Source organism: Copidosoma floridanum, unplaced genomic scaffold (assembly GCF_036245765.1).
Source record: "Copidosoma floridanum isolate Cflo_tuat_1 unplaced genomic scaffold, Cflo_Japanese_pri ptg000001l, whole genome shotgun sequence".
Taxonomy (NCBI): Eukaryota; Metazoa; Arthropoda; class Insecta; order Hymenoptera; family Encyrtidae; genus Copidosoma; species Copidosoma floridanum.
Window position 1 is genome coordinate 10887175 of NW_028321878.1, and position 16654 is coordinate 10903828.

The 16654-nt window shown below is 36.4% G+C and overlaps 1 protein-coding gene across 2 annotated transcripts in view; it reads left to right on the top strand.

Annotated features, from left to right (window-relative positions):
• The window catches only part of C3G (C3G guanyl-nucleotide exchange factor), a 73247-nt gene that overhangs the window by 12549 nt on the left and 44044 nt on the right, over positions 1-16654 (top strand). The window contains exon 1 of one of the 2 annotated variants that reach the window (XM_089598338.1): positions 6008-6202. The exons of the other annotated variant lie outside the window; for it this stretch is intronic. Coding sequence (XP_089454464.1) covers positions 6008-6202 — 195 coding nt within the window. Of the gene's footprint in view, positions 1-6007; positions 6203-16654 lie in introns of those variants that run through there. 2 annotated transcript variants of the gene reach the window in all.

Genomic DNA, 16654 nt, shown 5'->3' on the forward strand with positions numbered 1-16654 from the left:
AGGCAAAAAATAGAAAAAAATAATCAAATACTTTTTACCTGCGCACAGTTCAATTTTTTACACTTTTGCACAGATAAAAATTTCTCTAAAAAAAAAAAAAAAAACTGGGCAATAGCTTTAATTACCAACTGTTCCACTGCACGGAAAAAAAGCACGCCACTATTATTCGCGAGATGGATTAATCGGAGAAAAGACCGAGTTAAAGACATGTATCATGCAGTAGCCGGTATACGGAACAAGCATATCCTCTACTCACCAGAGCATGACACTTGGCTTCAATCCTCTTTCTCTTTTACTGCCGTTCTAACAATAACAGTGACATAAAAGCCCAGCAAAGTATTGTGGCACCTAAAAAAATCAATTCCTATATATTCTTGATATATTAAAAGCCAAAACTGAAAAGTCGATTAGTTTAACAGTTTGGTCGTAGTTAATAAAGATATTAGACAACTATTTTGTAGATTGTTATTTTAGAATGTGTGAATCTAAAAATATTTTATTCCATTCCATTTGTCGCGTAGGATCATGTTTCTTTTGTAGTTGGTATTATGTAATGCAAGACAAATTGTACTCCTGATGCTTTGGATCGTTATTTTTGTGTCCGTTGGGAAATAATTAAAAGTAATTAGTAGCGTTGGTTTTTGATTAACTACCGAGGTTTTTCTAACTGCACTGATGATCACCAACAATTTTAAGTAACAGCAGAATGAGGAACATACGTCTTAGTTCTCGTATTTTTTCCTTATTTTCTTACGTGAAATAGGTTTTGATGTGACCTCACAAGATATTCTTGTACTCCAGTGTCGAATCATATCTCTATATCTAGAAATAGACAAAGTTGTAACTTTAGGACTATTTTCATCGGTTTTCAGTTATTAAACTGTAATCGAATGATAATCGATAAAAGAGCTATATTTAGTCTGTTTCATTCAAATCGAAACTTGAACCCACGACCATTGGATTAAAAGTTCATCCATGTTTTCCACCTTACATAGACGGACTCTTATCTAGCGCAGACATCGATCAGCCTTTATATACATTGGCCAGACAAAAATAAATATTCGTTCAGCCAAAATAAAACGTGACCTGTTCGATACGAATCCTGAAAAAACATCTCGATGAACATTATTAATTTTAACTATTATAAAATATAAATGATTGTTATGTCCAAACTATATATTTAATAAAGAGAATACGAGAGTTTTCCTCGCAAAATTATTAGAACAAGACTATTGCAGCATAATAATGAAATTTTTATCATCCGAGTTTTGTGTAAACTACAACTTATTCTTGGCGTACTTACTAAAAATATAATTTTTACGGCACCAAATACAGGCAAATACATTATTTAAATATACTTTACTGATAAAAATGACAATTGAAGTATATTCGTACCATAAATTACCAAATTTTGCTTACAAGTCTAAATTATTCATTGATGATAATTATAATTATTCAACGTGTGCTTTAATTAAAACTTTTTAAAATTAAGCAACAAGTGTAGCTTGTTTACCAACTTCAGTAGACATAAATCTTTTTCTTTTTTTGAAATCAGTTATCTTTCTCAAATAAAGCAAGCGAAGTGAAAAAAAAAAAAAAAACAATTTAACCCATACATATACCCTTCCAAATGTACAAAACACTTGTTAGGTAACGCAGTCATTACAGTTTCCTTATCAGTGACGCTCGTAAAAATTGCACCCACCAACCTAATTAAAATAACAAACACACTGTTCCAGAACATAACTGTCAAGCTCTTTTTTTAAAATAAAAAGTAGGTCACAAAACCGACTGTGTTGTTGTACGTAAAACACAGGATTTCTAACAAAAATCAAAATCAATAAGACGATCAAATTTTTATTTTCACTGATAAAACCTGCTACAAAACTACGAAAAAGCTGTCCCACGACCAAAACGCAATAATCCAACCCTTGAATCCCAAAAAGCTCGCTGCCCGTAGACGACGTAGCTTTTTACGCGTGGGACCAAAGTGCGCTCTCAACGTTGGCGGTGTAGGGGAAAAGAAAAAACACTTAAGGTGCCGTGGCCCCTTGGTGGATGCATTTTATAAAGGCCGGCTCCTCGAGCCGTTAAACTCAACGGAGCGTGTGGGCGTGACGAGGTCGTGAGCTTTATACGACTCGCATTCGGCGATAAAGTCGTGTGCTTGAATTAAAAAGAAAATACTTTTTTAAAAAAAATTAGGACAGTTTCATTTTGCCGTGAAAAATAATCAATTTGAAACCATTTATTTATTTACCTAAAGGTCGACGAAAAATTAAACAACGACTTGAGTGAAAGAAAAGCGGGATAATCGTGTGAGCCAATGGTGATTACCCTGTTGCACGTTAACGATAACTGCTTCTTCTATTGTTTTTTTATATCACCCGTGAAGACCCCCCCAAAAGGGCTCGTTTAGTCTTCCTATACGCGCACCCAAAGCTCAAAAACAATGCCTTCATAAAAGTCTACAGCATCGCTCGTTTACGGCCTGTATATTAAATCGTTCGCGATAGACCTTGTGCCTGCACGGGCACGTGCGTGTGTATAAGCCATCAGCAACTATTCATAAATCCTCAGGGATGCAAACATGAAAATTGCCAACTACCACGTGTATACTCGTAGCATCGGCGAAATAGCAGCAGGAAAAGAAGGAAAACATTACCCAAGTATCACAGGCATCAAAATAATTTACTTGGTAATTTTTTTTTTTTCTTCGCCAATTATCGCGATTGTTGTAGCATTATACGTATGTATAATCGGGGCCCAACACTTTCCTGGCACCAGCGTGGAACACGAGAGTCCAATTAAACAACGTGGTCGCGTAATTAATTGCAAATACAAATTCAACGATAAGCTCGTTTTAGCCGCTTGGCCTCGATCAACGCGATTATAGATAACAGCGTCCAAAGTTTCGTCGTCGAGTGCACGATTCTAACTTTACGCGTAAACTTCCCCTAATCGTGTATACTCGATCGATGTTTATCCGGGCTGCAAAAAAAAAAAAAAAAAAAGTGTACGAAACAAATTAGTGGCTCCGAAAACTGAACGCGCTTGGGATGGGCTATTTGTTTATTAGCGCTCGCGAAACAGTTGGCGTGACGGGCAAAAAGATCCACGCACGGCGAGAACAAAGCGTTTTGCTAAAAGCTCGCGGGAACTGATGGAAATCTGGGTCGCAAGTTCACTATAACAACCGCCCAATATACCTGTGAATGCGTGTCGATCTTTTTCTTTTTTTAAATTCCTGTTTGGTTTGAAATCATACTGATGGCATTAAAATTGAAAATTTTTTACATCATCGTACGTGATACTCGCCCTTGGCGGAGATTGTGCATGTATTTTTGTTCCTTCGAAACGAAAAACATGAAATATCCACGGGATATTTTTCGACGATATTCATATTACCATAATTCTAGGTCGTAGTAATGACTGCAGTCGCGTGTTAAAGTGTGTACAGATAATAATGCAGAGTATGTATAGTACACACGACACAGATTCTCGCTCGTCTTATCTATCTTTTTGTTTCTGCCACGCGCAGTTGATTTCGCACTCGGTACACACTTCGCCGCAACAACTATGCATTTTACAAAGGCTAGCTGTGTCGAAACGTGACTTCAACATTGATTAATTTACAATATTCTTTCACTCAACGCGATAACATTCATTGAAATAGTTTTCGAATCGCTGGTTTACGACACAAGTGTATAGTTTCAAGAGCTTGGGGGTATTACTTATACAAGAATGGATGTAGGTAAAGGTCAGGCGGGCGGCACATTGTCTCTTACCTTGAAACTAACCATCTGCTCAAGTATCTGTTTATGTCAAAGGAGAAGAGACTATAAAGAGATAAAAAAAGAGGGGAGAAAGGACTCGAGTTATCGCTCCAGTAAACATTAATCGTTTTTATAACGGAGTAGATGGGATTTTTTTTTCTTTCTGGATGAATTAGCGCCAAGGAGGAGTACTGTTTCTGCACTAGTTTCATTTGTCAAATTTTATTTCGCTATTATTAGGAGACAACTGTTTTAGCAGAATTAAAATTTTTGAAAAATAAAAATATGCAATAATTACCAAAATCTTATACATTGCATCTCACCAAGTAAAATTGCCCCGTTAATTTATGAAACACCCAAGTTCTCGTGATCGTGGATTTTCTAGGGGCCCACCTTCATTCGTAGGAATATACGTAAGGACAGTATATACTCGGAGAATCCTGAAAAATGACATTCCAATTCGAGGCACAAAATTCAAAAGGCTATGTTCTCTGAAACTTTACCAAATTAACACAATACGCGTTATGTCCCATGAAGCTCGACTAATTGAAAAATCAGAGCCGTTAGCCTCGTCTTAAGACGTGGGACAAAAAAAAAAAAAAAAGAGAGAGAAGATAAAAAAGGAAAAGAGCAAACCATCGATTGCCGATCCCTCCTGCGCGTGTTATATAAATAAAATGGTATATTGTCGAGGCCGTTCTTTGAGGTCGAGACAGCCCCCCCTGTATACGCGCAAGACGATGATGCCAAAGTTGCTCGACTAACGAGTCGGAAATTATCGACGTCACGCGTGTGTGTACAAAAGCTGCATACGAGCGTCGCACAATGGCTTTTTATACCGTACATGTTTCGAGCCTCGGAAGTGTCCAGGGTCTTTTTTTTCCACTCCCCCCATTTGTTGTGGCCATCGATTCTTCTTTGCGCATGGGGTTGTCGATGAAAGAAGGGGAGGATTGACGATCTGTTTTGGAGCTACCGCGAACCAGTTACCCCTAGCGAATCGGCGCTGGAACATCGGTTTTACTTACGACATTACGCGGCAATCAGCCAGGTGTCTTTGGCAACTTGGATGTGAAATAAGTGTCTTTAGATTATACGGACACAACATTAGCGGAAGAAAATCAAACACGTGTGCTGTAAAATGCAAAAGTCTTGAGTTAATTTAAACACAAACAATTAAACCTCTATTCAATAGTTTATATTGCAAATATTTCAGTCAGCTATCGAGTTAACAGGTCTATATCGACGCAAGTCACCGTGCATCGTTATTTTAATGTTTTTCGTTATCAGTGCTATACATTTTTAGCAACTTTGTAAAAATTTTCATTGGCGCTCTACAAGTGCGATTAAATTAAACGAAAAAGACTAGCACGTCGACTCGCGCACGCATATTAATACAGTAAAAGTTTACCTCGCGAAGGACTCTCGTATTACTTGTTTTCCGTTTTCTCTCCTCCTCTTTTACACGTACAGGATTTGGTTACGCGGCTTCTCTTCGTTTCCATTACGCGGTGCAGAGGACACACAAGTACATACGTATATAACGGGCGCAAGAGGGCAAACATCCGCGAAAACCGCTTGCACGAGCCCACACTTTTTTATGCACATGTGGTGCGCGATAAACCGCAGAAGCCGATCGATTACCTTCCTCCTATATACTTCCACGTACTTTTCTCCCTCTTTGTATTTTACAATTTGTTTCCGGATTGTCGGCTGAACGAGTGACAGGGTGATGTGTTTGTTAATTTTTAGTCAACTCCAAAGCTAAGTTTGCAAAATAATAACTCAGGTATTTCTGATTTGTCAGGCTTCAAATAGGTTCAATTAGCGAAGCTTAGCATTTTAGTTTGAGTCCTGATCAAACTGTGCAAGTATTTTTGTAAATATCTCACACAACCAATCCTGTTGCACATTCAGTGTTATTTAAGCTATTGCAGGTGTTTTATTGTAATACAATTGTTAAAACAACAATTTTTAAACTCTCCAATTTTCCAAAATATACAGATTTGTGAAATACAGTTATAAAAATTAATAAAATCCACTCATTCCAAGTAAAAAAAAAATGCATGAGACATTGACAATTGGCTCCATTGGTCGTCGAGGATGTTCAAAAACTGACGTAGAGACAAAAAAATCGGCGTCAAGGAGTGTGCGTTGATATATAAAAAAAAAAAAAAAAAAGACACAAATAAGAAAATAAGAACAAAGACCTGCGAGTAAAAGTAGGAAAGATGCCGCAGTACGACGAGTCGCTCCTTTACTCGCCGCTCTTTTGGCGACGGGCGCGCAGTTACTGCCTACAAAAGCGGTCGATGCGCAAGTCCAGGTCGTCCTTTCAACTGACAGCCTCGCCGATCCTTCTGTCGGTTAGCAGTCCGACTTGCCGGCTCAAGGCTTCCGCGTCCATTTGCAACCTCCAAGGTATAGTTGCGCTTTTTCCAAAGCTGAAGGACTTTAACTCCTTGTTCTTTAAGATTTACCGCGTATGATTCAAGTTGATGTAATGTATATTTATGGAAAAAAAAATATTAATAGTTTTATGTTTTTAATGCTCTTCTTCTATCGTATTTTTAACAAACGTATGTGTATGCTTTTTTTGTTGCAGGTAAGTTTATACAACCGACATCATTGGTGGTATCGTAGGCCTGCAAGTATTTTACTACAATATTAGACACATCTGCCTGCGTGAGGTATATTTTTATCTTCCATACATACGTATATCCTTGTATATATACAAGTATTCTTTAAATATATCGTATATCTGAATCGTACATCTGAAATAAAACAATTTTTTTTTATGTGCAATAAAGTGCCAAACAAGACTTTAATTTGCGCTCTGTTCATTACACCCTCATCCTATTTAGCTCACGTAAACAAATTGTGTACCTACAGTTGTGCTAATGCTACTTTTCACACGTCTTGCATTGTGATAAGTTACTTTGCAAGCTCTCAACAATTTCTTCCACGTGCACGTGTATTTACTCGTAAGATGATGGAGATAGTCTATATGCAACAAAAAAAAAAAATTGACGTGACTGCAGTTTCAATTAACGATCAAGCGTACAAATATATGAGAGTTTTTACGGATACCATTAGAGTATCATTAAATTTTATGTTTTTGCTGAATTTACAGTTAGGGAGCACGATTTAAACAAATAAATTTTCTCAAAGGATGGGTATTATAAATATATATATTTTTTTATTTAAAACTTTCATAAAAAAATTAGAAAGTATGAAAAAATGACGTGATTTTAAAGATAATTAGATATTTATTCAGAATATTCTTAAAATACAGAGATGATGTGTATATCGTGATGATTTTATGGTGGTGTAAGGACGTACATATTGCTCAATATTTTGTAACTAAAAAGAAAGTGTTGATAAAAAAACCAAACTTTCTTTAGAGTTATAATACTTACGTGTTGTGACCTGGAAAAATTTTTACGCAATTTTAATTTGCATGATATGATGAAGAACATCTGGATGAAAGTAAGTTAGTGCACCAACTTCATAAGCTTGTGACTGACAACGAATTTTTATAAAAAACGTTCAGTTACGAACATTTTGCATGATTTTAAAGTAAGAGGCGTATCTACACCTTAGGGATCTTTTATGTGATGTTACAATGTCCCTGTTTGTCTCACCATGGACAGCGACTTGATGGATTTATAATGGAAGGAGTGTATGCTATACATCTAGTTTAGCATCTTGTGATTGAAAGGAAAATTTTATTAAATATTTTGGTCGTTAATATATTTCATGCAGTCTGGCCCTTTCTACAACTCTTTGATCATTGTAATTGAGTTGATAAAGAAAAAATCTGATTTATTAAGTGTTGGCGTCTTAGTGAAAAATCTACGAATATTAAGCAGATACAGAGAGAAAACTATTAATTTTAACTTGTCACAGTGAAGGTACGATGCGTCTTAAAAATCAAACAATGTTTAATATATTATACACTCAGCTGATAACGACTGTGAGCTTCGAAAAAGTCTGTCATTATTAGTATTAATATTTATCGCTTTCAAGTGATTGCATAAATCTTATGTTTCATTGATAATCACGGCCTTAGAATTTAAAAAATTATTTATTTATAATGAGTAAATAAAATAAAAATTAGTTCATCTGTTTTATTTTTAATTGAAAAGTTAGATATTTCGGTCAAGCCCAAGCAATTAAATTTTCATCGGTTAACGCAGTAAAATGTGGTAGATATTTTAAGTACTTAAGGGAGACCGGGGTAATCGTGGCCACCTGGGTAAACAGGCCACTGGATATATTCAACCATTTAATTGAGATAAAAATGTAATATATTTTTTTTTTTATTGAAATATATCTCTACTTACATGCCGTCAATAAAATAAAACCATAGAATTACTTTTTGTTAAATTTTTAAATAATTAAATTTGATAGTTAAAAAATTTGGAGGAACAGCTACATTATTAAACTTGCCTGAAGCGGAAAATACATCAAATCGATTCAAAATTGATACAAATTGAAAGTTTGAACCTCAATCTACAATCTGCTTTTTTTTATTTTACCAAATATTATTTAGAAATATAATTATAAGCAATTTAAAATAGTCCTATTTTGGGGTGTGGTGGCCATCTCTCCGGGGTACAGTGGCCATCGAGTTTGTTGTTTACGTCAATACTGAGTCAGTCTGCTAATCTGCGGATCCTAACCTAAACTTTTTAATCGTACTTATAGCCAAAACAAAACAAACAGTGTCAGGTGAAAGTTATGTAGTACTTAAGTAATTAGTCACATTTTAAGTCAATTCGGTATTAAAGGTGCAATAAAAATAAGTCATGATGCGTAAGTATAAGAGAAAAACTGTGGATAAAGGCTGGAATGAATTCCAATTGCAGTTACGATATACCGAAAAATATATATTTCTCTTTATTCTATGTGTATACTGACAGAAAAATATTTATGTCGATATACATATTTATTTATCAATCTGTTATGTGAGTAATTATTAATTTACATAAATTTTCAATTTTTAGACGTAAGTTTAGTAGCAACATTTAAAATAACAACCTTTTAAATCGATGGCCACTGTACCCCGGGGTATGGCCACCTCTACCCCGGCCCTGGGTAAAATGGCCAGTTTGAGACGCATTCACTTTTTCATATTTAAACTACATCTATTATAAATAAATAACTCAACAAATTGGATACTATTTCTACACATCCGGCCCCTTTTATTTGCGTTTTTTAAATTATTCTACAATCAAGTAGTCGTTCATAACAACGTGATAAAGTTAGGGTGGCCAGACTACCCCGGTCTCCCTTACGAGTAATATAAGCTAACGTGAAAGAAACTTTTATTAGTCATAAAAAGTTAATATCATGTAAAATTATTTAGGTTTGGAAAAGTAACTGATAAGCTCGTTTATAAAAAATATTTGCAAGAAAAAAATAGTTTTTTCACGAAATTGTCAACATAGACTTTACATTGTTAAGGCTTTTTAAAAAAATAATAGAAGATAAAAAAATGGCGAAGGTTACTAAAATTTAGTTATCGGATCAAATTATTCAAAAAATCTATTGATGCATGATTGCTTCATGCATATGCCTTGAAAAGATATTAGTTTTCTATATTACGACACTTGAATTGTTGAAAAAAAATGAACCCTTTGAATTTTAAATACATGATGCACATCATCAATACAATTTTTATGAAAAAAGCTAAAACTTTTTTTTAGCAGTACATAATTTAATTCTTGAATTTATATTCAATCTTAAATAGGTTTTCCGTATTTTCCACCTTGCTACTGCATTTTCATTTTTGTATGTAACTTTCTGTTGTGTAATTGATGGTTTGACACTCGAATTTTTATTTTTTACTAAAAAATGAATAGTAAAAATTTTTATAAAAAATGATACGCATATTCGGTTTAACTGTATTTAATATGTTATTATTTGATAAAAAGTTGAACATTATAGCTCCTTTTTTTAGAAATATCGCATTTTTAATGTATTTTTTATTGTTAAGATTCAGAAATGTAATAACAAAAGAATAAATTAAAAGAAGTTTTTGCATTACAAGTACAAAAAAAGTTTGTGTGCATAAATTGCCGACGAAAATAATATGCCACTGATAATACATATAGGACTAATGTATGGCATATTACGAAATAAAAACGACGAATTTTGAAATCAAACTTTGCTGATTAGTTATGAATTCTTCATTGAATAAAAAATCTCAAAGTTATTAATAAATCATCTTATAAATTGTTCAATCGACTGTAAAGCCATAAATATCGATGTAATCTAAATATCTGGGCGTATAAATACACCAAATCTCAACACGAATTATTGAGTCGTCTTAAACCTTTATCCAGACAAGTTTGAACAGTAGTTTAACCTCTTAATCAGTGAATCAAGGTTTATTAAGATGAAGTTAATAGTTTTTCAAATTTTCTTAGTATTAGTAGTAGTTTTCACTCAAGGAAAATCATTGCCAACAGATGAAAAAGTGGAAAAAGTACGTATTTTATAAAAAAAAAAAATTTAATTTTGGAATACTGTCATTAGCATCATCGAGAGTCGTCGTAGCTCAGTTGAATAAGGTGTACGTAAGACTTTAATGCTGAGGTGCGGCTACTCGTCAATCAAAATTTTTTTCAAAGTTGGTTCGACTAGAATTTTTTTTACCAAACATTACGGCTAGTCCATGGTTTTTTTCAAATAACAAAGTCTATCTTCGTAGAAAAGTTAAGATTAACATAATGAAAAAAACGCGGATGACTTTTTTATCATTTCTTACTGACGAGACTTTTATTTACTGGTGCAGCTAATAAAAACTTTGGACATCAATATTACTTATATTAGTGCCTTGATAATCACTGCAAGTTTCCTAGAAGTAATTTCATTTGGGAAAGGTTGGGGGAAAAAAAATTAATTGTTTAATGAAAAAAGGCAAGGTATTCGCAAAACCATTACAATTCTTACATGGATGAAGTAACAGTAATAAAAAAGCAATAAACCGTCGATTGATGATTATCATCCGGTATCATCGAAATATTTTCAATGGAAAAACGTTCATTTCAGTCACAAGATCTTGAAAACGTTGTGCGTCCTTACCAGCTCTTAGATCCACCACAAAGCTGTCCACTGTGTTACAGAAGAGATCGTGGGGTGTGCAAACAAATTCTTGGGTGTTATGTGCAACAGCATATAAGAGATTCATCCAAGGTGTGAATACGTCGGTCACTTAAGTTCAAGTATAATGTTTATGAAAAAAAAAAAAAATTATCTCAAATAAAAATATAATGTATATTTTCAGTCACAATATCTTGAAAACAGTGTACGTCCTTACCAAATTATCGATCCACCACGACGCTGTCCAGCATGTCATCAAAAAGACAAAAATGATAAATGTAAATTTATCATAGGTTGTCATGTAAAAGGTACCATTACTATTTAATTAGGTTTTAGAAAAATTTATCTCATGTGTTGAGTGATAAAAATAACAGGTTTTTTCAGATAGAGGATTTTGGGCAAGTCAGATGTACTCAAAATGAAGAAAATAAGATATTTTCATGATAGATAATTAAAAATCGTATAGAAAAATTTATGAAACAATTCTTATACTTAATAAATACAATTTACTCTTACGATGGCACTTGAGCATTTAATACACCTTTAATATCCATTATCAAAGTGAAAAATTAATAGTAACATCATTTGGGATATTTGTGCTTCCAACCTATGGGTTACACTTTCCTGTAAAAGTAATATTAATGTTTGTATCAGCTTTTATCTTGATATTTGTAACTTTTACTCGACAGTTGATCTCAATTTTTTGAAAAGCAGCCTAATATTCGTCAATTTTTTTAAAAGTTCAAAGAATCTCTAAGATTCATCGAAAAACTAAAAAATTTTCTTAAACGACACCTCTTACAAGAGCAACTCACTTTGTCATTCACAAAAATATATTAATTATAAATTTTTTCTTTCTCGCAACATTGAAATCAATTTTGAAATTATTCGCATTCAATTTCGGTCTTGTCGGCTACACATGTCGCTGTGTAGATGGCTGGAAAGGTACTCACCCAAATCCTTAATTTTTAATCCGATTAATAAGCTTAAGCAACTTTTTTTTCTTTAATACTTTTTACCAATGTGACTAGCGCATCACCCGTTCGGCGTTACATGTACACCGTATGTCTTGCACCTTACCTTCTTATGTTAATTGAGACGTGAAAACGCGGGCAAACACACGCGGGGTTCTCTACAAAAACTCGCCCCAAGAAAACCACATCAACGGCCCTGTTTACGCGCAAAAGCCCTCATAGCTCACGAAGGCATAATAACACACGCACACAGGGATTTTGCGGAGCAGTGAAATGAAAACTTGTCGAGCCACGGTAAAGAGCCGGGCGCTTAATCAAGAGGCTCCTCCGACTTCCGAGGGTCCTCTGTGCGTGTAACCCTGTATCACGCACCATAAAGTGGTATAGGGCCAGTTTACGCCGAGCCAAGGTTCGTGCGTGGGAGGAGGAGAGCAGCCAAGCGCGTAAACATCACGACTGTGTGTGTTGTGTAACCTCTGGGATTTTCTGGGGAGGAAAAAAATGTGTTTATTGCGTACGTTCGTGCATGAGTATGGGGTTGCCTTACCCCTGCCTGTACGCTTGCAACTAGTATATGTATAACTGTTATATTTTCCCCTTTGTTTTTCGCCGCGGATCCTACTGGGATGAAGTTGACATTTTCGTTGGGAAAATCATACTTTACGAGTTGGATTTTTTGCAGGTAGTACCATAACAGTGCCGAACTAACGTTGAAGTACATTACAGATACATTTTTATTTTTTTATTTTTAAGCTTCTAAGTGCAACTGAGACGAAAAATACGACGATAAAACGCAGTCCATATTATAATATTCCTACTTATGTGAAAAAAAAAAAAAAAAAAAACAAACAGACAAGGAGATCAAGCAGTCTGAAATCTGCCAAGCACATCACATGTTATGCATAGTCTCGGATTTCCATAACATACGCTCCCCGGCAGAGACATTTCGGAATGCCTGCCAGTCTAAATGTATACGGAACAACTGTACACGCGTAGATAACGAGGCTGCACGTGTATATACATATCCACACATGAATATTATTATTACGGGCATCGCGTGCCTCATGTTCGAGTTGCTTCTATATTTATGCGTAAACGCGTACTTGTATATGAATATACATACGATGATGGTGTAGAAAGTGATTTTTTTTTTTTTTTTTTCTCATGTAGATGTTAAATTGTTTGCAATCTCATTGAGGATTGTTTCTGATTACGGGTGGATTGGGAAGGGCCAAAAAATGCATTTATTCGTGAACAAAAAGGGCTTAAGCCCGTAAATTATAGTTTCGCGATAAAATTAAATATCCATTTCTGCGTTACGATCCGCGGAATGGCTTTGTTTTCGATTGGGCTGTACTCGCAAACAGTCGCAGGAGATTCCCGTCTCACCCACGCGTCGTCATACTGTTTTTGTCGTATACTCGAGTTTCCCAAAGTCTTTCGTTGCCCCCTTCGATCGACGGCAAACAAAAAGAAAAAAAGGAAAAAGAGGAATATAAAGTAAAAGCGAGCGAGAGCGCAAATGGAGCGCGAAAGAGCTACTGCCAAAGTAGCAAAGGTAATCATTCCGGGGACTTGTCAAACATCCCCGAAAAGGATGCCAGAAACGTCTTGCCTTCCGTGAGGGGAAGGGGCATTATGCAAATATTGAATATGCTCGAATGGCCTTTTGAGACTGTCGCGAGGGAGGGCCCGAGACGAGTTTGGTAAAGCGACGGCGATACAAATTCCCTCGCGTGACGCAGGAAGGGGCTCTTTTTTTTTCCTTTTTGAGTCGAGAGGCACGTGTATCCGTACAATGTGCGAGTCGAGTGCAGCTGAGCGTGAACAGTTTGGGGCACAGGTGGCTGTGTTTTTTGCCCCCACTATTTCATTCATTGGATGTTTTAACGTGGGTGATCGAAAGTTATGGTGCATTTTTGATCAGCCGAGGGTGACTTTACCGTCGAATGAAATGATCGAGAGGGTATGGGGAACTTACTGGACAGAAAAAAAAAATTCCATTACAATATTAGTTTGTCATTGCGATCCTTTTCTCATAATTCCATGAATTAATTTCCTTCCCTCGTTTGTTAATATAAAGAGACAATTTTTTATTTGAGTAATAGCGCGCGTGTGTGCTTGGTCATCGATGAATGCGATAAATCGTCGAATTGTATCTTAAGCTCCGCGACCACTTATCAATAAAATCCATCAAACCCCACCCTCCTTCGCCCAACTCTTAACTAGCATCGATTTTCCGTCCCTTCGTACAATTCGGAACTGTAGATAAGCTCAGAGAGTCCGTCCGCGAGTCCCTGCTCCTTCGAGTGGCGGTGAGGTTTCCCCCTCGTTCGTCCAACTTCCAAAAGTTCTTTTCACATCGCAGATTCGACTTTTCTCGTGGAAATGGAAGAAAAAGAAGAATATGGCTATGGCATTTTCCGCTCCTTGAGCGAATCCTGAAGGAGAGCGATTTTTCACGTTTTTCCCAAGAGAAAGTTGTGGCGATTTTGTTTTAGCTGATTGGAGGGCATTTTATCGATGGATGTTTGGGTTTCACGAGTCTTTCGAACTTTATTCGCCCTTGCCGACGCAGGATTTATACATATACGCCATCGTGGCAGTCAGCACGTGCTTAGACGCGATACTTTTCTGCCAATCACATGTTTACTCTGTCGCTTTTCATAAAAAAATCGTTGGTGAATCGTCGATCAGTGACGTCTCGCTTTGTACAAAAATTGGATTTTAATCAGGCGTCCAATTAATCCGTACGACACTCGCGACGAAAGTGCACTTTGCATCAAATAAATTTATAATTGAGCCCTCGTAGTTCCGCACAGTGTATAAAACCGATCGATTTGTTTTAATTAATCTCCATTGCATCATAATTTGCGTAAGATCGAGCGTTTCTAATTATTTCCTGAATAAATTGAAAAAAAAAGAGTTTCCTATGTAATCGAAAGAAAATCGTTTGGCGATTTCTTCATCAGGACAAGCCAAACTCGTGACAAATACACAAACTCGAGGTACGAATTTTCTCACACCACGCCTCACCCAAGCAATTGTCACCTAGCCAAACTCACTCACTAAATATTTTTTTCCTACCTGATCAACATTTTCAACTCACCTTAAATTGTAGCTCGTTATGAGGTCTTTCCGCTACTTTTAGCGCAACTACCCTATAATTGCAACTAAAATAACAGGAGCAAAGACGAACTTGTTTATTTATCATTCGATGTTTTTTTTTTTTTTTTTTTTTTTTTTTTTTTTTTTTTTTTTTTTTTTTTTTTTTTTTTTCGAGAACAAAATTGGCTATAGCCACGCGAAAAAATGTGTTTTCCGAATTCATTTTCTTCTATCTCGTGATATACGGCATATACTACCTTTTCCAATATCAAAAGCCAGCTATATGAGGTAACGTAACGATTCTGATATGCATACGTATACGTACAGACGCGGAAGTATACATACACATACACACCGATACGCGCGCTCTCTCTCGCGTCCCTTTTTTTTCGTACTCCACGTGCACGTTTACATAATATATGTGCAACGTCGCGCAGCGCAGTTTGTTCCAAGAGGCGGTGGGTATACATATATATACCCTCGAAGGGAGAGGAGATATAAAACCACGGCAGCGAGTTGCGGGCAGGCTTTTGTGAAACGCGGCTCTGCCCGGCCGGTCGTGCAGGCTCTCCTTCCCTCACCCTCTTTCTGCAGAGTATCGTGGATTTATGGTTTTGCGTTCGGCCCGTGCATTGTCTCGAGAGTAGTAATAACAACGGCACTGTAAAGAGGACAAGTAATGCATACATATACGTCGCGTGTTTCGCGTCAAATTTTCGCTAGCGTTAAACATTACATTTCGCAGCTACGAGCCTCTTCTTTTTTTTTTTTTTTTTTTTTTTTTTCCTTTGAATCTTTGCAAATGGAGATAGGTACACTTTTGCGCTAGTGTAGCTCCTTCTTTGGCCGGATTACGATGATCTTGCAAGAGCAGGCGCGTGAATTATGAACGAGTGGAGTGTACGTATTTCTCAAGCCCCTGGATTTCATGCCATATACGTGAGCTTTTAAAGGATATTTTTCATCCTCCTGTAAGTACACGAGCTTTTGAAGGGAAAACCCTTTTTACCTCGCTCGCGATCCCGTATCTGAAAATACTTTTTTCCTTTGACATTTGCACTATTTTTTAATAAAAAACTCAAACACGCAGAGGATCAGTAAGGACTGTGGATTTTCTAATTCTCGTGATATGTAAGGACGATACAAAGAGAAATCACTTGGGTACATCGTTGCAAACGTAAGCAAAAGGAAAGGTAAAACCTCGTCCTGAAGCAAAAAAAAAATCGAGTTCTGCGAAAGGAGAACCAAGCACGTACTCCGAACCAATCAAGAGAGACGCGTTCAACCCTTTTTTTTCACGGGAGCGCATCGGAGGTCTGCTCGAACATTCAGCTCTTGGAGTCGAACCAGTTGTTTTTGCATACCTCGCGCACATGGGTACGGAATGTCACCCGTACATACACATACATGTATACACCTACGAGTAATTATACGATGCCAGCAGAAAAACATCCCGGGGTTTTTAGTCCACATTCGCCAAAGCTTCGGTTTGGTTGTTGTCTCTACTCTGTGGGGTGAATTCTTCGAGCGACCGGTTCAATTGGCGCTCGAGACTCTTGCTCTTCCTCACTTCTTCGCCCAGCTCCGATATCATGCTCCTTTGGAGGACAGAAAGAAAAAAAAAAACTTGTTACATCGGCTTTGATTTGCAGGGTATATTATATACTAGCGAGAGAGTTTTTTATG